This window comes from Rhinolophus sinicus, linkage group LG01 (genome assembly GCF_036562045.2).
Source record: "Rhinolophus sinicus isolate RSC01 linkage group LG01, ASM3656204v1, whole genome shotgun sequence".
In the NCBI taxonomy this organism is placed as follows: Eukaryota; Metazoa; Chordata; class Mammalia; order Chiroptera; family Rhinolophidae; genus Rhinolophus; species Rhinolophus sinicus.
The window spans coordinates 203,118,400-203,141,615 of NC_133751.1; the positions used below are offsets into that span (position 1 = coordinate 203,118,400).

Genomic DNA, 23,216 nt, shown 5'->3' on the forward strand with positions numbered 1-23,216 from the left:
GGTTCAAGAGTGTTTTTAAAAGTTACCAGGTGAGCACAGATCAGAATGTAGTAATTAATTTTGCATGAGGAGGCTTTAAAGCCAGGTTTGAACTTGGCCTTGAAGGATGAATAGGATTTCTATTTGCCTTATTATTGTTTAAAAAAAAGAAGACGAAAAAGCAACTAATACAGTTACTGACATCCTCTGAGAAGACCTTTCAGTAGGGGGACATGCTTGTATGGCCCTTGAACTGTGTCAGTAACCTTAGGCCAAGGTGAAATTCAGGAAAATCTGAGATTGTGAATTAGAGGGCAAGAACAAAATGCTAGGTTGGGGAAAGATGAGTGAAATTTGGACATGAAGTGCCTAGGACACTAAAAGGAGATGTCCAAGAGGCAGAAAGAAAAACAGGCCTGGCACTCGGGCCCTAAGTCTGGGCCGCAGCGATCTGTTTAGATGCGCATGCGTCGTAGTCAGAACCACAACCGGAGCAAATCTACCTGGTGACATGCAGTCCGAAAAGGGGAGTGGACCCTGATGGACTCTAATAGAGCTCCAACATTTAAAGGGAGGAAGCCTCTTAGGAAAAGTGGGGCTGGGGCGCAGAAAGGAAGCTATTACAAGAGTTAAAGAAAAGGTGCGCTTCCCCGAGCTCTGCTGGAGTGAGGTCAGCGGGGACAGAAGTTAAGTCACTGCGTTTAGCCATCAAGTCCTTTTCTCTGTCTCTCGCATGTCTCACCAGTTGTTTCAGTGGAGTGAGGGGAGCCAGAGCAGATTGGAGTCCACTGGGGAGTGGAAGGGAGGTGAAAGGTGGGGGCACTGAGTGTAGACGTCTCTATAAGGAGGTTTTGGTGCGGAGGAGGTGAGAGGGAACTTGACAGCAGCCGGTCTGAGATGTGTTGGAGGATGCCGACGACTCGAGCTCGCGCACAGGCCCGGAAGGAGCCGAGCAGGGACGTCCACCACCATTTTGGACCCCTCTTCGGAAATTGCCTTCAGAGCCTAAGGCACATTTTCAACAATGGCAAATCTTCATCTTTTCAGAGTGGCTTTGATTTTTGGAAACAGCCAAGTCAATTTAGAGCCAAGAGTGGTAAATCAGGTGGTGATCAAGCTGGATAATACAACTTCAAAAAAAAAAATAAAGTATAATTATAAAGTAGTAAAACTGATTTTCTTGTGAAGCTCATGAATTGGCTTAGAAAGTAGTTCTTAAAGAATTCCAAAAACCTTTTGAGCAGTTGTGGCATTATGTGAGTAAGTGTATGGAGTTTCTTTATAACTTTCGGGGGGTGAAAGGGGGGCGCTGATGTGCACAGAACTTCTGTCACGTGTGTGAAGAAATTGGTCTTGTTGTTTTATATTTACTCTTAATGCACAAATGTAAAGTTGCTCTATAATCTTTTTGCCTGAGAGGTGACTTAGTGGAATTATACCAAAGTTTGTATATGGGAGAATCAAGAGTTTCAAATTGTGATTGTTTAAACAGTTCTCCTGTGGTCTTACAGATGTAATTAGAATTCCTAGGATAGGAGTGTTCCCACAAGCATAATAATACTTTAAATGTGTGTTCAATTATCCTTTTCTATAGTCATATTTAATCGTTTCTTTTTGAAATAGAATTACTTTGAAAATATTAAATCACTAGTATAATCTCGACTGTCTTGTCAGACCTGGGACAGCGCAGGGCACATAGTAGGCTCACTGAGTGTCCCTCTCCTGTCTTCTCTGTGGTGGGACTTGACACACACCAGAGGACACACCAAAAGGAGTATCAGTGCCCTAGTAGGAGACCCTCTCCATTAATGTTCAGCCTAAGTAGCCAGGATAAGGGAATTAGCTTTGTTGTTAGTGTGACACGTACACACCTGCCAAATCATCATGTCATTTATCGAGTGCTTCTTTTACACCTCTTTATAGGGGTTATCTCATTTAATTGTTGTATGCTTATGTAATACCTTATTTAACCATTAAAACACCCCTTGAAATAATTATTCCTATTTTACAGATGAAGAAACTGTGGCTCAGACGAGTGTAGTCACTCGCGCCAGGTCTCATGGCGGAGATGGGTAGAGCTGGGACTTGAATTCAGGTCTGCAGTCAGGAAGCTCTTACCCACCATCCTCATGTGTCCACACCTTCTTAAACCCATGCCCTTGATAAACATTTTTAAAAGATCAATCAAAAATACCAAGTCAATCAAAAACACCTCACACTTCCCCCTCCCCCATGTTGAGGAAAAAAGTTAGCCTTCTTCAAATTCCTACTGGCCAAAAAATGGTGTAGCGCGCTGTATTTTGAGTAATTTGAATTACCAAAGCTAATCTTTTCTTAAGTTAATTTTATTTTCGAAATAGAAACTTGATGTTGATATTCTGCCATGGCCTCCCTCAGCTTCCGCACCCCTCAGCCACTCACTGTGCCCCCAGGAGTGAGCAGTGTGGAAGCAGGGACTGTAACATCCTGTCATGGCTTGTTACTGAGAAAGCACAGAGAAAGCCACGACAAGTTAGCCATTCTAGGAAATTTTCCACAGCTGTTGCATTAATTAAGACTTTTTTGGTCCCAAATAACAGAAACCACTGGAGCTCGCTTAAGCAGAAGGGAATTTAAGGATCCTGTGGTGACTCCCAGAACCCAAGGGCAGGGAACCAAGGACTTGAGTGAGGCAGGAAACCCAGAAAGCCTTCTTTCTTCCTCTCTGCCTCCCCTGCCCTCTACCCGTCTAATTCCTTCCTCCCTTCACTCAGGCTAATCTCTCACGCTTCCCTCTCCTCTGTGGGCTGGCTGCCACCTGCTACCCCCTTGTCTTCTCACATACCTCCCTCCTATCTCCCTTCCCTTTTCTCCATCCCAATTCCAAATTCTAGGGCGAGGGTCAGTTTGTCCTGGTTCTGGAGAGGGAGCGTCAGGACGGTTAACAGTAAACCACAGCTGTGTTCACTGATTATTTTTCTATCCCAGGACTTTGAAAAATTTAAATGACGCTGATATCACAGGGCTGAAATGTAAGAATGTGGGTTTTAGAGACAAATTTGGCTTGAAGCATCACTCCCTCTGCCACTTAGTAGGTATATATTCTTGGACAAGTTATGTAACTCCCCTGAGCCTTACTACCTTTATGAGTTAGAAAGGGATATACAGATATTATCTTTCTCATGAGGTTGCGGCAGAGATAAATGTAGTGACATGCAGAATGCTTAGCACAGGGTCTGCCGTACGTTATGCTTGATAAGAGATTGCGTCTTGCTTTCTGATGATCATTAAGGCACATTGCCTTACCAAAAAGATGTTTAAGTCTTGTGTAGAGTAAAAATTTCAGACTACCTTCTGCCCTCAAATTCTGTTTCCCCTTACTGTCCCCTCCCCTTTTATATTTTGGTCCTGTTTCATCCACCCTGCGAATCAGTATATTCATAACCAAAAGAACTTCAGTTCTAAACCTAGAATATTCTCTTGGGCCATGTTCTCAGGCCATGGCAGCAGGTCCCACGACATCACCTGAAGTGAATTCTGCTCACACACATACGTTGGTGCTTCTGGTAAAGGGACTGTTAGGTGAAAACATGGCTCCACCACAGCCCCAGCCTTTTTCCAGTGGTTGGAGTTGAAGGAGTCCAATTAAAGATTGAACTCAGTAAATATTTATTATCTCTACTATTTGCAAGACCCTGAAATAGATACTGTTAAAATTGAAAAATACGCAATTGAAACAATTCTTTCCTTCAAAGAGAATAAAGTGTAGAAGAGGCACTGATGAGTCTACACAAATCACTAATTCCGGGTGTTTAGCAGAACTGGCTTGCTAAAGTCCCATGTTAATGCAGGTAAGTAATCTTAAGTAAGAATGGAAAAGTAGTTTGAAGCCAGATCATGGAAGATACTGAAAGCCAAGCAGAGAACTGTAGTGTCAAGATAGCTGGAAGCTAGTGAAGCTTTTTGAGAAAGGAGCATAATCTAATGCTGTGTTTCAGGAACTTCATCCTGGTTGCCAAATGCTAAAGGATCTGAAAGGCAGGAGGGGAAAGGAGACTGGAGTCCAGTTGGGGAGAGCTGCTTCAGCAGGAGATGAGGGAAGGATGATGGATTCAGGACCAGTTCAAGGCTCCGTCAGGGCTGGGTAATGGGGATTGGGCTGAGACAGAGAGCTAGAGAGACGCTGGGACACCTGAACCCTGGAAGCGCAGGAAGAGGTGCAGACTGTGGACTGGGTCATCTGGGGTCTCTTGGGGCTCCTCCTCTCCTGAAAATAGGGTGGGAATGGAGTAGTCTCTGCATTTCACTCCATTCTGCAGCTCAGGGAGCACTTCTAGTAACTAGGGGTGCTGCCGTTACAGCTTGACATGCTCTGCCCACCGCAAAGCGAGACTTTCGGGGGTGTCTTTTTGTTTGCATTTGTGTTTTTGAGAAAAGCCTAGAAGAAATTCAGTGCCTTATTTCGAAACCCTCTAGAGCAAACAGTAATTATTAACACGTTTTCATCTCAAAATTTATTAATATCAAAATCAGTCAGGAAGTCATTAACAGCCTGCTTTTTTTTTGCTTTTTAAACTATAGAATCAGCTCTGTGAACAATGAAGCAGAATTTTGGTCCAAAGTGAATATTTAAAAGACATACAAAACTAGACTCGACTTTCCCCATTAATGAGAAGAAAGAATTCACATTTTTTTTCTGTTAAAAGTTACAAAGTTCTCCTCATGTTGGCCAAAATAATAATAGAGTCCCTGATCATCCTGAAATATAATGGAAATTTATTTGGCATTTTGTTGATATAGTCAAGTTGTTATTCAACAGTAAATTTAATTAAAATGCTTGTATGTGTCTCTTACAAGTCTCTCACCTCACTAAACTGGGACTCCAGTAAATGTTCTCAGTATTTTACAGAACTGTGCAAGGCCTATTAAGGCCCATTCACAGTACTTTCATCGTCCTTTTAATAAAAAACAATCATTTGGGAATACATTTTCCAGGCAGTTCCCCTGCTTCCCAGGGGGAATATTTTGAGGCCTCGAGTGACCAGAGGATTAAAAGCCTTGACTGGGAAGCCCTAGAATTCTTGAAGAGCTAGGCTTTTGAAAGATTCATTGTTGTGGAATCTCCCTTTGAAAGAGACCACTTTATCTTGCTCCTAAACATCTATAGGACAAACATAGCACTTTCTGAAAAGAAATTCTGGGTAATGGAGAGCAAATGTATGTAGGTAACCCAGTATGGGTAGTGTGTAATTTGAAGAATGATAGTTCCGTTTTTATGGTTGCCATAACAATCATACAGTTGTGCAAAACATGTGTATAGCTTTTATAGAAGGGAGCTGGCACCATTGTAATGATTCTTCTCATATCGGAACAACTGTTCTCAGATCTGAAAAATAGGGGTGGCTTAACCCCTCCCCAGTTAGCTCAGCATGTTCCCTGAGAAGGCTCTTCGGAGCTCCAGGGCTGTGGAAATGCATTCACCACTTACATTTGCATTTTAGCCTGAGAAATGGATTGAGAATTAAGGATGGTGATCCTTTCAACAGCAGGTTCTGAATTCCTAACTTGGGAATTCAAAGGATGAGGAAAAAAATACTGTTCCTCAAATAGAAATCTAGGAGAGATGTCTAGACATAGTTAATTCCTTGACTTTGTGACTATTCTTAATCCTGCCCACTAGAATTTCAATCCATCAAATACTGGCCTTTACCCATTGTGTTTAAGTCTCTGATGAAGTTATATTAAAATTTGCTTACAATTTCTGTTTTATTTTTGCATATTAACTATGTTTCTTCTGGAAATTGATAAGCAAATTTAAAAGTGTAGTCTTTCTAAGTAAAATGTATTGTCCATGCATATTCTCTTTTGGGCTACTTTTTCCTATTTTTGTGTATCCTTTCCAAAAGAAAGTAGTTGGGACTTGACTTTCTCTGACAAACTAAGGAATACCCACTTTGAATAAACTTGAACCTGAATAAACCCTGAAGGCAGGTTTTCAGGTTGAGGGTAAAAAGTTGTCAGATTTGGACTTGGTACCTAAAAATGAAGTCATTGTCAACTTAGTCAACCACAGAAAAACTTTTTCTGAAAGAAGTTTTGGGTAATTATTATTTCAGCCAAAATGTTTCTGGAGTGTTTAAATCTTAAGATAAAATATGGAACTAATGGTAACTAGAAAAGATGTCAGTTCCATTGAAATAAAACTTCTCGGTCTAATTCTTTTAACACCTTCTCTTCTGAATTCCTGTCCCATTTAATCAAAGCTCTGCTTTTCTGTGATGCTCAGCACATTACTTAATCTCGCTGAACCTCAATTTCCCCGCCCACAAAGTGAGAGTAAAGCATAATGCCATTCTTATATGCTATTTTCTCAAGAGGTGATTTCTAGGAGATAGAGGGGAAAAAATGTTTTTAATGAGAGCAATGTTTCTCATATATTGAAGACTTCTAATATAGTCTGTGAAGGTTTCGTACAGTGTATAGAACTTTCTATGCTTAAACTCTTAGCACTCCATATTTAGGGGCTTTGATATTTGATCAAATGCTCCTCTGTGGGAGCATTTCCTGGAAGTTGACCGCTACTTCATTTTGTCCGATTCAAAAAAACACGTTAATTTATGTCAGTATTCTCAGAGCCTGTTTTAAAGTAACCCCAATCTGATATTTTAAATCTAGATTATAAGAAAACCCTACTGCCAGAGGTAAAAGAAGAAAGAGAGTTGTTCCGAGAGAGCTTTGGATAGAAAGACTTCCTGACGCGGGTGGACTTGGAGGCTCTCATTGTGCCCTTAGCCCTGCGGGGCCGCATTCTGAACACCTGCAGGCCTGGGTTTAGACCTTCTTGGACAGGAAGTGAGCGTGCGGAGGCCAAGACGTCTCTGCTCCACATGCAGACTCTCTTGGTTGGGCTGTGCCCGGTAGCTCAGTACCTTCAGGTAAACGAACTTGGCGGTGCCTAGGCCTTGGCACTAGCTCATGTATTTGCCCAAGCCTTTCTTCCCCCACATAACCATGGCGCACTTTCTCACATTCTTCGTCATCTTCAAATATCATCATCATCATCTCATTGAGGCCTGCCGACTATCCTCCTGTGTTTCCCCGAAAATAAGACCTAGCCGGACCATCAGCTCTAATGTGTCTTTTGGAACAAAAATTAATATAAGACCCAGTCTTATATTATGTTAGATAAGACCCGGTCTTATATTATGTTAGATAAGACCTGGTCTTATATTATAGTAAAATAAGACTGGGTCTTATATTAATTTTTGTTCCAAAAGATGCATTAGAGCTGATGGTCCAGCTAGGTCTTATTTTCGGAGAAACAGTATTTATAATTGTAATCAGTTCTTCGAACCCTCCTTGCTCTGTTCTAATGTTTTTTTCATTTTTTTCTTCCATAATACTTAAGTACAATGCTGTTTATTTTCTGTCTCCTCTCCCACGAGAATGTGAGTGTATAGAAATCTTTGTTCTCAAATGTGTCCGAAACACCTAGTAGATGCCCAGTAAATACTGAATGAAGGAATTCTGGCCTTCTTTCCCTGACCTCTGATACCTTCTTCATGTTCATGTTCCAGTGGTTCCTACAACTTCAATTTGATGTTGACGCAAAATAAGTGAAAATTTATGAAAAGAGCTAAAATTACACATAGTTATAAACCGTTTAGAACAAGAAAGGGATGGACCTATTTCTTGGGAAAAGTCATGTTTGAAGGGCTGCATGGTGAAAGAGGAAGCCAACTAATTCTTTGTGGCTGCAAAGGGCTGAATTATGAAATTGCTCAGAATTGGATTTCACTTCAGAATATGAAGGTACTTCCTAAAAGTTAGAGCTCTCTAAAATTGAATGGCCTGCCTAATGCGGCAGTGAACTCTATCACCTCCCTGTCCCAAGTATTCAAGAGGTGGCCTGATCTGCCTGATTGATTCTGGTTTGGAGGCATTTGGGGGATAAGATATGGACTAGGGCAACCTCTAAGGAGCTTCCAACTCTGACACTTCTGTGATTCTGGTCCCTGATCTGATGTGGAGTGATCCCCAGGATTGACTGTCACGTGAAAAAGCAAGCTCTGAAAGAGAGTTTATAGTATTCAACTGTTTGTGTAAGAAAAAAGAGAAAATAAGAAACAATATATTTCAAAAAGAAAAATAAGAGAAAGGATAAACCAGAAAATGATAAAAGTAGTTCATCTACAGGAGATGGGTAGGAGTAAGGTAGAAGGATAGAGATGAGAATACGACTTCTCTGAGTACACTTTCACTTGGAACCATTTCAATGTTTTAAATATTCAACAATAAAATTAAAATCAAATCAAAAAGGAGGTAAAAACAAAATCTCTAAAATTGACATAAAACAAAAACAAATGGTCCTAATGTTTATCAAATGTATTAGCATCACCATACACAGAAAAAATAATTCAAGTGACTTTTGGATACTATACATTTGACCCTTCTGTGTACCTGTGGTGACTATATTCTAAGGATGAAACTCCAAAGAAATCTGAAACGTAATAGGTTCTTTGTTGCTAGTGTATTGGGATTATAATTCTGAAACTATTTTGAATATTGAGATTATTGGGAGTTTAGGTTGTCACTGGGAGTATGAAAATGGAAATACGAATGGGAGAAGACGAGGAAGTATTAGAGATTTCAGTTGGAGGTGTCCGTGTGAACTCACGATTTTTAAACAGTGTGTTGGGCTGAACCACATGAAATTGCCAGTGTTTAGGCCACAAGTAGTCAAATATTAGCAATTCCATGTGATTTAATCCAGCATTTTCTAATTCTGCTCAATAAGAGACATTGTGCTTCTGTAGAAGAATGCCCTTATTCTTAGAAAACGCATTCTGAAGTACGGAGGGGAAAGTATCATGATCACTCCAACAGAATTTTAAGAGGGACAGAGGAAGAAGAAAGATAAAGCAAATACGGCAAAGTGTTGACATTTGATAAATCTTGATGAGAAGCATATGGATATACATTTTACTATTCTTTCAGATTTCTTGAAAGTTTGACATTATTCAGAATGAAAATTGAGGGGAAGAAAGTTAATTTTAGCGTATTCTCTGAGTTTAAACCATGGCTTTCCTGGCTCGTGCCGTACAGCACCAGGCAGTCTTGTCCTGTGGCCTCTGCTCCAGAGTGACATTTTTTGAAGTATAAAGAGAGTTTCAGTGAGTGACTGAGTAAATGAGTGTTAACACGGGAGGTCATTTCAGTTGGTTCTGATTCAGTCTTATCACTCACCTTTAGAAAGTAACCACCTGGTCTAGAAATTTGCTAAAGCTTGAGGTAGACCTTCTGTGGACCCTAGATGAAAACCCCCTGGTCAGGTAATAATAACCTGCCCAGAGCATTATATCATTTCTTTCTGCTCACTCCGGGGCCTCATATGTGTCACTTCATCACTGGGGGTGGGGGTGGGGGGGAACACAGATGGACCAAGGTCTCTTTCTGCTTTAAATAGACTTAAGTCTCTTCTGTTCTGAAAAATGTGTGATTTGTGTCAGACTTGTTGGCATGTGCTGTGGCAGTAGAACTGAGTGAAAGAGTGTTAACATATCCACAGCTGTCATCGGAAGAAATAAAAGGTCCAGCCCCATTGCACCAAGGGGTCAGACCTAGGTTTGAATCATGATCCCTCTTCCCGTAGGAGGAGAGGCTGGCCCAGCCCTGAGGAAGGTCAAGGTGAAATGGCAGTGCAGATGAATCCGACATCTGACTTGCCTGGACCATGCAGCACCCATCTGGCCGGGCTGTGCACGTGGCACCCCTTAGGGACACATTACCCTGGATGGAGCACGCCAGCTACTTAGCTGTTTTTCCTGTTACAGTTTACATAAAATTTTCTGGTTTCTTTATAAACTCTGATACCATCTAATAAAATATTTGAGTAAAAAGTTTTACTCTTTATCCTCTTAGGGTTATTTCTTAAATTTTTCCATTCCTTTTCACCCATTCACCATCATTGACCCAGATCCTCGCACTAGAATTGCCTGCTAGCGAGGAGACAAATCCAGAGTCACGGACACAGGGGGGCCTCGATAAATTATGTTCATCCAGAAATGGTCCCTGAACCGCAGTGTGTAAAACACTGTTTTATGAGAAATGAAGATGGGATGAAGACAGAAAAGGACACCCTTGGAAACAGTTACACTGTGGTGTACCACAGTTTTGGACGCCAAGAGGTCATGAGTTCTAATCCTAAACGTATTTCGCAAAACACAGTGGCAGAATTGAATGGAAAAGTGCTAAAGAGAGCCCTTGGGTCGTTTTTTCATTCACTTACCCGTCAAGTATTCATTTCATATGTGCCTTCAGTGTGCTGCGAGAGGTCCAGAGACAGCCAGACCTTGAAGCACTCCCAGCCTTGTCAGTACGATAAGATGTCCAGAAGTAACCACCAGAATGCTGGGGCAGTGGCCAGTGCCATCGGAGACAGGTCACAGGTGTGGTCCAGGCAGTCAGGAGCAGACAGCTTCCACGCCGGGGAGCCCCAAAGATTCCTTAGAAAAAAGATGTCATTGCCACCAGGCCTTTAAAGCCCGGTAGGTCTTAGATATTGAGATGGGTGGGGAGATGTCCCAGTGTCAGGAACAGCATGAACAATGTCTCAGAGGCCGGAAGGTGTAGAGAGAGAAGTGAGGCACAAAGGTACATGGTGAGAATGTGCAGTCTTAACTGGAAAAATGAAGGTTGGACCCTACTTGCAAGGCTTTGAGTTCTGAGCTGAATTTCTGTTTTACTCAATAAGGAGTTGATGATTTCTGACCAGCTGCATGCTTTAAAATGATTAATCTGGCAACACCGTGACCTTGGGGAGAGCAATTTCTGTGATGTGGTAGGGGCCGTGGCCAGAATCCAGTGAGGTGGATAGTGACAAAGCAGTGAGCAAAAGTTGCTGTGGAGACCAGATAGCTGCAAGGAGGTGGACATGTTGGTGCCCTGAGGTAGAGGATGCAAGGTGAAAGGAAGAGTGGGTGAGTGACAGAGGAACAGAAATTCCTTCTATGCTTGTTTGTTTCCTGGGATTCTTGGCCGGGTCTGAAGGGATTATAGAAGGCTTGTAGTTATTTTTCATGTGTTCTTTTCCTGGACCAATGGCTTTGAGTAAAACAGTCTTAGAAGTTTTCTGTCACTTTAAAAAGTTCTACGCCCTTCCTTCAGTCACGTGCCTTCAGAAATTTTGGTTACATAACGTTGCTCTGAATTGAAATTCTGCAGCCTCATGAACTGGAGTCTCATTCTTTCCTTCCCCCACCTGGCACTTTATTTTCTGTGGGTCAGGGTTAGCTTCTTTCTAACCATTGTTGCAGAACTCTTTAAATATTTGGTCTCACAGGTTCTAAAAGCTGGCAGGCCAGGCTGCTCTCTGCAGGTTGTGAGACCAAAGCCTTCCAGAATAGGAGCCAGTAAAATCCCAAGCATGTTACCAGAGTGTAACAGCTGCACGGTGCACCGCCCCCATGAGGCCAGGCTCCCAAGGGCTGAGGCCAGCAGCTCCCAGCGCTGTGTGGCCCCAAACCATTAGGAGCCCTCCTGCACCACACCGTGGCCGATGCGTAATCGTGGCGATGACAACAGATGAAATCACTGGCTCTCGGCCCTGAGGACTGGGCTTTGTCAGGGTCACTCACTGTTCCCTTGCTTCTCCCAATTTTCCATAGTGAGAGAGCAAGTTGGGGTCCACTGCTACAGTACAAATACTTGTTTGGAGCTCTGCGAATTTTGCTCTGTCTAGAAGTTAGTTCTCTTAGTAGCCCAAACAGAATGCCTCTTTTTCTTCTCGCATCTCCTCAACATACATATGTATTTATTTATACCCTGCTTTTTTAAAAAAGTGATTTAAGGCAGCTTGCAGATATACATATAATACAGTGGATTTTTTGAAAAAATTAGGATACGGGGCAAAAGGAAGACATGCGTAGAATACATGCATAGAAAAATTAGGCACAGTCAGGATAAAGGTTAGTTCACAAAGTTCAAACTACCAATAAGATCCTCTAGAGTCAAGTCGCAAATGTTTTTTCTGAGTTTCCTAGCAGCCAAAGCAAGGAGAGAAATCCAAAAGGATAAAATTCACATGTCTGTAAGATACAAACAAACTATCAACTCAAGAGAAGACGAGTGAATCCTTGCACTGCATAAAGCTCCCCTGTAAAAGGGGCACTGAGGGACACAGTGGCGGGGCCCTCATCAGCTGCGGTAGCATGGCCACTTGGTAGACTGCTCGCAGTGTCCCTTGGGGAGGGCTTGGTGGCAGGGCCCCATGTGGGACGAGGACTGCACTGGAGGCCCATGCAGGGAGTTTCTCAGAAGTTCATCGCTTCCCAGAGGGTGCTCTCCTGAGGAACCTTGTATCTGCCCCCAAAAGTGCCAAGATCGCAGGAGTCCAGCAAGCACTGTTTGAGATCAGCATGTTGAAGGCCCTGAGAAGTCCTACAATTAAGGAATTGGCCCAGCATTTCCAAAATGGATTTAATCACAAGACCTTTTTCAAAAATTAGAACACTTACTTGGCACGTTGGGAAACATTGATCTAAAACAGTGGTCAGCAAGCTTTCTGCTAAGGGCCAGACGGTTGAAGCACAATCTCTGTCATAACTACTCAACTCTGCCGTGGTATCGAAGAAGGGTGGCTGTATTTCAATAAAGCTTCATTTATGGACACTGAAATGGGAATTTCATATAATTTTCACATGTCATGACATAATTTTTTTTCAACCATTTAAAAATGCAAAAACCATTCTTAGCTTGCAGACCATTCAAAACAGGTGGCAGGCTCGATTTGGCCTGTGAGTGTAGTTTGCCGACCCCTGATCAAGAATTATGTTTGGATGGTATGTCTTTCCAGCAAGCTTCCTGAGAACTGTTCCTCAGAGTTGTTTTGATTTAGACTTGCATGTTTCTGGTTGAAGAGCAGGTTTTTTAAAAAATAGAAAAGGATTGGTTTGAGTGCTTACAGGTTAGTCTGAAGATTTTTTTTATAAGCAATTTGTGGATCCCCTCGAAGAAGACATTGACAAACTAATAACTGAAGCCTCACAGTTTTCCTCTGCTGCATACGTTTGAATCAGTGTGAGGCTGGAAATGTGTTAGTGGGCATTATCATTCATTCATAGAAGTAAAAGTTTCGAATCACCCAGAGACATGTAATTTTAACAAAACATAGTTTCCTAATCAACTCTCCAAGTAAACCAGTAACCTGGGGCCCCCACCAAGCGAGGAGTGTTCTTTTTGATTTTGACTAGACGGATGTTCTTTCATCTTCTTACGATGTCATTATGGTGAAAAGTATTCCCACCACCAAGTCTGACAGTTGCAGTTCAACACGTATTTATTGAGCACTCAGTACATATAAAGCATTTTGCTAGCTTCTGTGGGGGATACAAAAAGACGCAAGAAGCAGACAGTTCCTTCTTGACCTTGTGAATCAAGTTCAAGACCCTCACCAATTTAGAGCCCATTTCTGTGGTGTCTGGATTAATTTCACTTCTCTATTCCTGTCAGCAAGTGTGCGTTCATTCATACAGCAAACACTTGTGAGTCGCAGCCTGTGTTCATAGCACCGGAACACAGCCTTTGGGCAGCTTGCTTTCCATGGGACATGTTCCTCTGGCGTTCTTGCATAATTACAACCTCTTCTATGTAGTAGATCTGTCTTAGAACTGAAGGATATTGTGGTGCTGAGGGGATCAGTGTGAGGGATCAGAGAGGGCATGGCGGGTTGTTAGGAGTAAAGAAAGTGGGCAGTAAGAGGACAGATAAAGGAAGGCCTGTAGGGCTTTGCAGGCCAGCACCCAGAGCAGCTTGGCAGCCTCTGAGGGCTGGGGGGAAGCTTTGAGCAGAGGAGCAACACAAGGAAAGAAGGCTTTAAGAACAAGCCAGTCTAACTGTGGTAAGTACCAGGATGTCCACCGTCATCCGTGTTGACGAGTCAGGGGCCGACGGGGGAATGGCAGCCAGGTGCCACTACTACCAGAGGAGATGGAGGAAGAACTCAGGAAGAGTCCAGTGGAAGCAGGGAGCACTGACCAGAAAGCCTGCGTGCGGGGTTCCTGCTGAACCCCCCACTCTCCAGGCCAGTGCCTGGGGAGGAAAGGGCGGCAGGTTAGGAGAACTGAGGCCAAACTCGGCCCAGATCCTGCGATTCCTACGTGGTAGGAATGGCTGAGCTGGGTGAGGCGTGTTATGTGAGGCATGTTACGTGAAGCCAAATGAGAATGTCCTGGGGCTTCGGAGTAAGAGTGAGGTGCGCACAGGGGTAGTGTTTGAGGATAGGTGGACGGAGGGTGTACCTGGTGATGTGAGCTCGGAGCAGGTGCACACTTCCTCCACGGAAACAAACTGATGAGGATCGTTTCCAAGTCGAATTGTATCACAACTAACTGCATGGCCCCAAGTTTTCTGCAAATCTTATTCTTGGGTCCCCTGCCCCTGTGTTCTAACAAGTTAAGTGATTTATTTTTTGACACGCCCCGCTTTTTGCGAGATACAAGAAGGAGCAGTAAATCATCCTCACATAGAACCTTGAAGGACAGGTTCCCATCAGCCACTGAGGAAGTGGGAAGCAGAAGTAAGAACTGACCATTGGAGGGGAATTTATCAAAGCCACTTGCCCCTCTTGTCCGGTAACCCTTCTAGGGAAGCCTCGTTCAGGGACGCTGCCTCACTTCCACCTGCGCACACCTCTTCCTGTTCAGGGTCAAGGAGAAGTAGGTGCCAGATCACAGAGAGGAGGAGCAAGACACTCAGAGACAGCTTGGAGCCTTGTTATCACCCCCCGTTTGTCCCCAGTTTCACATTTGACTGAAGATCCCGTTCTGAGACAGACATTACGGGGGTTACTCTTCACTTTGCCACCTACCACTGCCCAGTCACTGTTCTTTGAAGCGATATTACAATGGGGTGAAGTTCCTATTGTTCATGGCTTCGCTAATTATGTCTTCACTCTTCCCTAGAAAAGACTGTGTCTTCACCATTGACCCGTCAACTGCCCGAGATCTCGATGACGCGCTCTCCTGCAAGCCAGTCGCCAATGGTAGGATGGAAATTTCTGTACCGTTCTGGGCAGCAGACAGGGAGCATACGTTTGTGGTCGGCCGGGCTGCCTCGTGCTCCCCAGGCCCTGCCATGTGCAAGCCTGGGTTTGTCTGCTCCTGAACTTGCCATGGGCCCTCAGGCTACACAAGTGTGTGATCTAAAGATTGCTTTCGTGTGCTGACTTTGGTGAGGGTGAGGGTAGGAAATGTCCTCACCAGGACCCTTCTTGGGCCTCAGAAGAGGTGGCAGTCAGGGCAGAACCGATCCCAGGCTTTGGCCCTTTAGAAACTTCTAACTCAGCGGTGATGTGGTAAAGAAGAAAGCCCCTGCGGGCTCTGCTGGGAGAAGCATAGGGTTCTTTACCTGAATTTAACAGCAGATTGGGGTCATTCCGGGGGGACTCTCCACAGACATGCTCAGCAGGATGTAAGGCCTGCTGCTCCCAGTAGGTCTTCATCTGGTCAGCAAATTGCGAAAGGCAGCTGTTAGGGGCTAGCTACACATTCATTGAGGATGGAGCTAAGCAGGAAGAAGTGGGATTTAAGGCCCGTGGTCTTTGAAAACTGCAATTGGGGAAAGGACAGTATGTTAGGGTGTGAGGAGAGCAAACCCTGTCAGTCCCCATTTAATGTCTCCCCAGATGTGCGCCTTATAGTCTTAGCTTCTTCTTGCCCCTCTCTAGGTGGCTGTCTGGGGGACTCCTTTGGCTTCAGCCATTCTCGGTACTGCTTTGGCACTAACACAGCCTTGGACGGCTTGCCTGGGATGGGCAGCCACCCTGCGGTTTCTGTCTGCTGCCAAGTGTTGATGGCCCAGTGGCCTGGTCTATTAAAACACTGCCGAGGTGTTCACATGTCCCATTGACGCAGAGCTCCCCAGGTTCGGCCTCTAACCTCTTCTGTACCATAGTAGGCAGTAAAGCTTCTAGAGGGAAGCCAGAGAGACGGAAAGCATCATTGCCTAAAAATGCCTTCATTTCATGGGAGTCCTCTTTGAAACTATGGGCAAGATTGCTCCATATTTTCAACTAAAGAAAATTGAAAGGAAGATAAAGCATGAAGAGAGAAATGTTCCCATGGAAATTTTAGAGGAGTTGCATGTTTCTAAAATCCCAAATTTGAGCAGCCTACTTAGAAAAGCAAATACTGGGTTGGTTTCTTACATCCTGAGCCGTCGCTGCCACATGCAAAGGCTGGGCATATATCGCTCTCAGCATGCACTCCACTCCTCTGAGTCCCAGCGTAAAAAGTGCCCCCGGGCAGAAAGCCAGGTGACAGTGGACCGCACTTCCTGAATTGCCCTCTCTCCAGTTTCACAGCCCTGCTCTATTTGTAGGCTAAATGCTTGGAAACAGCTGCTTCTTTTGTCCACTTTTATAGCTGCTAAGGGCAGAAGGGTAGGTCTAGTACTTACTCTTGCTCCATCTCGGCTGGCAAGGGTGATATTCGCCCCTCAGGGACCCCAGGGAGCAGGCACGTGTCTTCCTCACACGCTCCACACCTGTTTCGTGTGTACTCGATCACCAGCAGAAGTTTCGTGTAGGGCAGTGCTAACAAGAAAGGCAGACTGGGGACAAATTGTACATGTTTGTAAATGTCCAACCAAAGAATACGCTTTGGCCAACAGTTGAAAACCAGTTGTTTTCGATCTTGTTCAGGGAGGGCAGTGACAATGAGGAAAACAAATTAGCAGTACAAGACGAAGGAAAAGGAGAGGACGTAGAGGCAGAGAAACATGATCGTCGTTTAGGGGTATCGGTAATAAGGAACGGGACCGGAGATGGTGGCAGCGCTGATGGGGCAGGTAGGGCAGATGTGAGAAAGGGGTAACAACGAAAGGACCAGTCAGAGATGAGGGAGAGGAGTCCAAGACGGGGCCAAAGGTTCAACCTGGATGACGAGGAAATGGTGTCCACAGGTTGGGAACTGGAAGACAGGACAGGCTGGCTTTGGAGAAAGTCGTCCACGTGGAGTTGTCTGTCTGATGACACATGTTTAGATAAGCTGCTGCAGACCCTTTTCGGAGGAGGTGGGGTACCAGTACGCTACACACATGTGGTCCACATAACTACATACAGAGCCCTGAAGAAAAGTAGACAATACACCAAAATGTAAACAGTGATTTTATTGGGATGATGGGATCATAAGCGATTTTTCTCTTTTCTCTACTTTCCACATTTTTATAATGTGGTAATAATAGTTTTATAATGAAAAAAATTCTGTAATAAAAAAATATTATGAGGTGCCAGAAATCACAGGGCTGCCGAGTAGCGCACTGCACCAGGTGATCAGATACCTTCCATCTGCTCGGTTCTTCTTGCATTCCAGAGGAGTAATTAACATCTGGTCATTTGGCAGAGCCGCAGGTAAAGGACATGGAAAAGGAGTCAGGAAAGAATCTGAAAAGGCCTGAGTTGGTCAGTCAAGCATTTTTATGGTGGCACTTCTACAGTTGGCCTTTGTGACAGCAGTTTCTGCCAAGGCCATTTATCCAGGGAGATGAAAAGTGAAAGTCAGTTCCAGTTTGGATGGGGGTGAGGTTGGCTAAGTTCAGGTTCCGTTAGTTACTAGTTCATGTCAATTTTTGCTTAGAGGAAAAAATGTTTAATGTTTCAAAGAGCAAATAATGTTCTCTGGCCATATTTACATCATCTATAACTATTTTTATTTAAAGAAAATAGAAAGGCCAAACTTTTCTTTGGTCCCATTGAAATCATCTGAATGACTACTCTGTGAAAATGAAACACACAGGCAGATGTAACTGATTTAGTCCTCACTCTCCCTTTCTGTAGTGTTCAGACCTGACTCGAGGACTTGTTACCAGTATCTCCTATAGGGACGAGACTAAGACCTTACAGTTTGCAGATTCATTCTGCAGAAATGCAGTGGCACCTGTTCTCCCGCAGGTCTAGATGAGGGTGGAAGGCTGACGGGCGTGCCCCCTGCCCTTGAGGAATCTCAGCTTTGGCAGGGCTCCCACCAGTCCTCTAGCCCGGGAATGCTCCTCCTCCCCTTGTTGCCTATAAACACATCTGAGTAGAACATTCCCATGAATATCAGCGAGCCCACTATCTTGAACATAGAGGCTTTCACTTCTGCTCGAGAAAATACCTAATAATGCAAATGAATAACCCAGAATCAAAAGACAGTAAATCACATACTTCAGAGTTTTATTGCTGTAACAGATCACTTGCAACACACCTCACAGTTGACCTCACCACTCAAGTGTGGGAATGCCACAGTTGTCACATCACCTTCTGGTTTTCACATTACCTCTACAGCAGGGGTGTCCAAACTTTTTTCAACGTTTTTTACCAAGGGCCATATGCAGTAAAATACACAAGCAGTCGGGCCTCTCACTCGAGGTGAAGTACATATTGCCACACCTGGTTTATTTAAGTAAACTAAATATATTTTTGGAATTTGCTGCGGGCCAATTAACAATGGATTGTGGGCTGCCGTTGGCCCACGGGCCGCAGTTTGGACACCCCTGCTCTAGAGCATCCACTTAGTGAATATCCAGATTGCATTTTAACTCTCTACCTTACAGGCAGCTCATTTGGCCTAAAGATTGCATGACTATTAGGAAATCCTTCCCCGTACTGCTGTCTTCCTGTAATTTACCAGCTGTTGGTCGCGTTTATGCTCCTTGGGGCCCTGCACAAGTCTTGTCTCTGATGTGAGGACCTCTCAGGTACTAGATAACAGGTATCATGTATCCGCGAGTCACAACTTCTCAGCTAAGTATCCTATACACATATTCTTCGATAGCCTATAGCTTTTGACGTTTGAGCCCATTTCCCATGTCATGGACTTACTTCTGCCTTTAGGATGGGGTACGAAGTACATGGCTGCCTGTATCCAGACTTCTCTTCCCTGGCACTCAGGGCATGGTTCCTCCTGGCTCGTTCTTCCTTACTGGACAGAATTGAGTCCAGAGTACTAGCCACCCATTCTCATCAGTTAAACAAGCCTCACTGCTTTCTTCTAGTCTCTGAGAGAAGAAATTGTGAGCCAGATAAGTGAGCACCTTTATTCAGCTTTTAGCTGTTCAGGCTTCCAACACATACTCTAGGAAATTGATGTTCACCACCTTTCTAGCATCTTATTTCCCTACTGTTTTCTTCTCTAATGAGTGCCCTGCCATGAGCATGGCAGGATTGCCCTAGCCTGGCCTTAGAAATGAAGGATTGGGTCCAGGGAGAGGGGAGAATGGGGGATAACTGCTAATGGGTCTGGGGTTTCTTTCTGGGGTGATGAAAGTGTTCTGGAATTAGAGTGTTGATAGTTGCACAACTTTGTGATTATACTAAAACCCACTGGGGGAAAATGAGTGAATGGGTGAATGAAAAAGAATAGACAAACAAATCCACTCATCCTTGAGGCTTTCAGGAAATTGGAATTTCCGCCTGCACCACACGTTAGCAGAAGTCCTGCTGGAATGGCTGGCTGGATACCCAGAGTCAAACCCCTCTTGCTGCTGTCATCTCCCAGCTTTGAAACTCCCACCCAAGGAGCACAGCCCTCTCTGTTCAGCCACCTGCTCATATTTACCATCCCCAGAGCGCAGCCGTCTCTCAGAGAAAGAAGGATCTGTCCTGTTGTCCAGGTGGAAGAAAATGCTCAGCTAAAAGGACGTCATCCAGCCCGAGGGACCTCAGGAATGTACCTTACCTTCTCCGCTCCAGGGGTGGCCAGTTGTCCTGCGTGTTTTGCCTCCGCTGCCTTCCTGGTGGCACGGCCTTCCCTTCCCTAAGAAGGATGGGCTAGGGACCTCTGTCCCAGGGAGCCCTTCCCAGAGAGGGACTAGGAATGAGAGACCAGGAGCAAAGCCTGTAAGAATTTCATAGAATTCCTAAGCTCTCTAACTTCCCCATGTGCTTATATTTGTCACCTGCTGAGTTTCTTGTCATGACTGATCCCCTTTGGAGGCAGTGCGGAAGCAGGAGCTAGAGAGACTGCCCCGCTGTGTTCCAGACTTAGAGAACCTGGGGGATGGAATGCACAGTGGTCGTTTTAAAGGGCAAAGAGCTGAGATGAAGTCTGCATCTGCTGCTGGGAAGGCAAAGAGAGCGCAGGAGTCCTGGAGTTCTGAGTGAAGGTTCTGGCGGACCTGGCAGCCAGGCCACACCCTCCTCCTGGGCTCTGTTCTCACCTCTGGGAGGAGCAGCCCCACCCCCGTCATTCTCCCCAGCCTTTTAGCGTTGGCCATTCCCGTTGGCCATTCCCCTTCCTCTGGCGGCTTCCCCCTCTCTCTTAAGTCTCCACCTTATAAAGCCTCCCTCAACCCTGCTGCAGCCTCACCTGCCCTTGTCCATCAGGACACCTTGAAAGAGTTGTCTCTACGTGCTGCTGCTCCTTTCTCTCTTCCCACGTATTCCCTTTGCAACATGGCTTCAGAAAGTTCAATGCCACAGGCCGTCCCTGACCTCAGTTCCCCAAACATCTCTGCAGCACTTGCCTTGTTGTCCTCCATGAAACTCTGTTCCTTGGACTCAGAGGGCCCTGCTTGCTCTTGGTTCTAATTTTTGAGCTGCTTTTTTCCAGTTGCCTCCTTTAGCTCTCCTTTCACTGCCCAGTGCTTCGTGGGAGCTGCATGCCTTCCACCCCAGTCCCCATCGGCCATGCGCCCCGGCCTTGGGCTTGCATTCCCTGCAGTGCTGTTCTCCTGCAGCCCATGTGACTCAAGATTTGATGGGTCCCTTTCTCGCCAAGGCCCTCCCTAGCCATTCTGCCCCCAGTGTCACCCTCCCACCTCCTCTCCATCTTCCCTTTCTGTTTCCTCACCACTCATCACCCGCTAACGTACTGTTGACTTACTAATCTTGTTTCCGATCTGTCTTCCCACCATTCACTGCCTCGCAGTGCAGGGCTCAGAGGAGGCGCTCAGTCAGCCTTTGCTGTTGTTTGCAGGCTCTCAGAAGCGGAGGGGTTGGCATATGTCTTAAGCGGAAGGGAGACCACTTCATGGACGGTGTAGATGCCTGACCACTGCGCTGTACACCTGAAGCTGAATAATATTATATGTCAACTGTAATTATATGTAGTCACGCGATGTGGAGCACAGCATAGGGGATAGAGTCAGTGGGATTGTAACACACATACACGATGTAACATACATATACGATTGGGGGAGGGAGGTTATCACTTTGTGAGGGGTGAAATGTCTAGTACATTGTTTTGTACACCTGAAACTAATAATGAAAAAAAAAAAAAAGAAAAAGGTTTAAAAAAGCAGAGGGGTTTCCCAGGCGGAGGGAAGAGTGTGCACAAAGTCACAGGATGACAGAAACGTGCTATTTTAGAAGGAACTACACAGAACTTGGAATATCTGGGATGTGAAGTTGAAGTGGGGTGGTACTTACAGATACAGCAGGGAGGAGATCGTGAATTCCTTTGCAGGCCCCGCGGGGAAATTGAGGAGAAGGCAGCAGTTAGGTTGGGGAGCAGCTTCATGCAGTCACTCAGGCGTGTGATTTGAGGACCCAGCACCACGCTTTGTGCTGGATGTACAATAGGGGAAGCACTCGAGAAGCTTCCTGTCCTCCCCAGTTAACTCTCAAGTAACATTAAACAAGGGAATGTGGGAATGGCCTATAGTTTAGCTGTGGGAGTTGGGGAGGGGGAATGGACAGTAACATTTTCACCTAGACTTGAAGAATAAACAGTGAGCCAGACCAAGAGTGGGAGGAAGAGCATTTCAGGCTAAGGGAACAGAGTGTGTGGAGGCTCTGGGATACAAACCCATTGGCACTGGAAGGAACCGAAAAGTCAGCGTGGCTGAAACAGGGTGCGGTGGGAGGAGCCTGGGAGGTCAGTCACAACAGGGACTCGCAGGCTGTGTTTTGGAGCGGGAGTCTTACCCTAATGGTAAGCTAAGGGTTTTGAGCACGAGAGAGTCAGGATCCAGCTTGGAGGTTGGAGAGATCACCCTGGCAACAGTGAGGAGGCTGGATTAGAGCGGTGGTGTTAGAATGATCGAGGTAAGAGGTGGCAAGTGCCCAGCCCTGGCAGCAGCGGTGGAGCCAGACCTGGAGGGAGGCACCAGCCAGGAAAGGAGATGGGCGGGGCTGGGTGTCTGGGGAGCTGCAGGAGCCTCTGAACTGGTCTCGTGTCTGCCCTTTTCTTCCCACATATTGAAGCCCAGGCCGCCCTTATAAGATGTAGACCTGACTAGGTCGTTGCCCTGCTCCACTCCCCGCAAGATGCCCCGTCCCCTGAGGATAAACATCCACGTCCTTGCTGTGACCTAGCCGTTCTCTAACTACCTCCCAACCTTCTCCACCACTGTTCCTCTCGCACGTGCTGTCCTCCAGACACATAGCCCCGTGTGGTCCCGCAGACGTGCCAGGCTGCTGCTGCCTCGGCACTTTTGCACTTACTGTTCCCCCTGTCTGGATCCCCCTTCTCCCAGATCCCTCACTGCTCTTAGGTTCTGTGCAAATGTCATCTCAAGGAGGCCCTTCCGGACACCAGCGCCACAGTCTTCTTACCCACCCTCCTTCTGGATTTTATTTAAGGTGCTTGTGTGGATCTGCCTCCTGGATGGTACGCTTTACGAGAGCAGGGATGTCGTTCTGTTCACTCTTGACCCCTCAGTGCCCAGAGCACTGTGTGTTACATAGTTGGCACACATGGAACTGTTTGTTGAATGAATGAATGAGTTAATAAACGTTTGATATTGAATGGAAGAGTAGAACCTAAAACGTCATCTAAGTTTCTGAGTACTGGGTAGAATGTAATGCCATTTAATAGGAAATATTGAGGGGAGCTGGTTTGGGGCAGACGATGGTGAGTTTAGTTAGATAAGTACTTGTTGAGTTTGCCGTTCCTGAGAGACATCCAGGTAGAAATACCAAGGGCACGAGTAAAGGAGTTGGGGCGGGAGTGGCGATTTGGGAGTCATTAGTGCATCTCTCCTGGGACAGATGTCCAAGGAGAAGTCACAGACTGAGGGGAAGACGTGGGGTGTCCCCTGGGAGAGATGCCAGCAGAATAATCAAAAGGATGATTGGAGGCAAAGCAGAGGAGAAGGGAGAGGAGACAGGCAGAGCAGGCTGAGTGGTAAAGGCGTAAAGGATGTCAGAAAGTCGGGCGGAGGAGAGCTGGAAGTCTTTGGGTTTGGCGACCAAGGTGTCATGGATGACCTAGGTACTGGTGTCAATGGGTTTGAGGAGGGGAAGCCAGACTCCAGGTGGTGGAGGAAGCAGGAAGCGG

General features: G+C 45.4%; 1 protein-coding gene across 3 annotated transcripts in view; it reads left to right on the forward strand.

The window, feature by feature from the left end:
• Nucleotides 1-23,216, forward strand: part of DIS3L2 (DIS3 like 3'-5' exoribonuclease 2) — a 296,388-nt gene that overhangs the window by 155,859 nt on the left and 117,313 nt on the right. For all 3 annotated transcript variants that reach the window (XM_074314980.1, XM_074314986.1, XM_074314989.1), the window contains exon 10: nucleotides 14,919-14,998. In XM_074314980.1, the coding sequence (XP_074171081.1) occupies nucleotides 14,919-14,998 (80 nt within the window). The remainder of the gene's footprint in view (nucleotides 1-14,918; nucleotides 14,999-23,216) is intronic.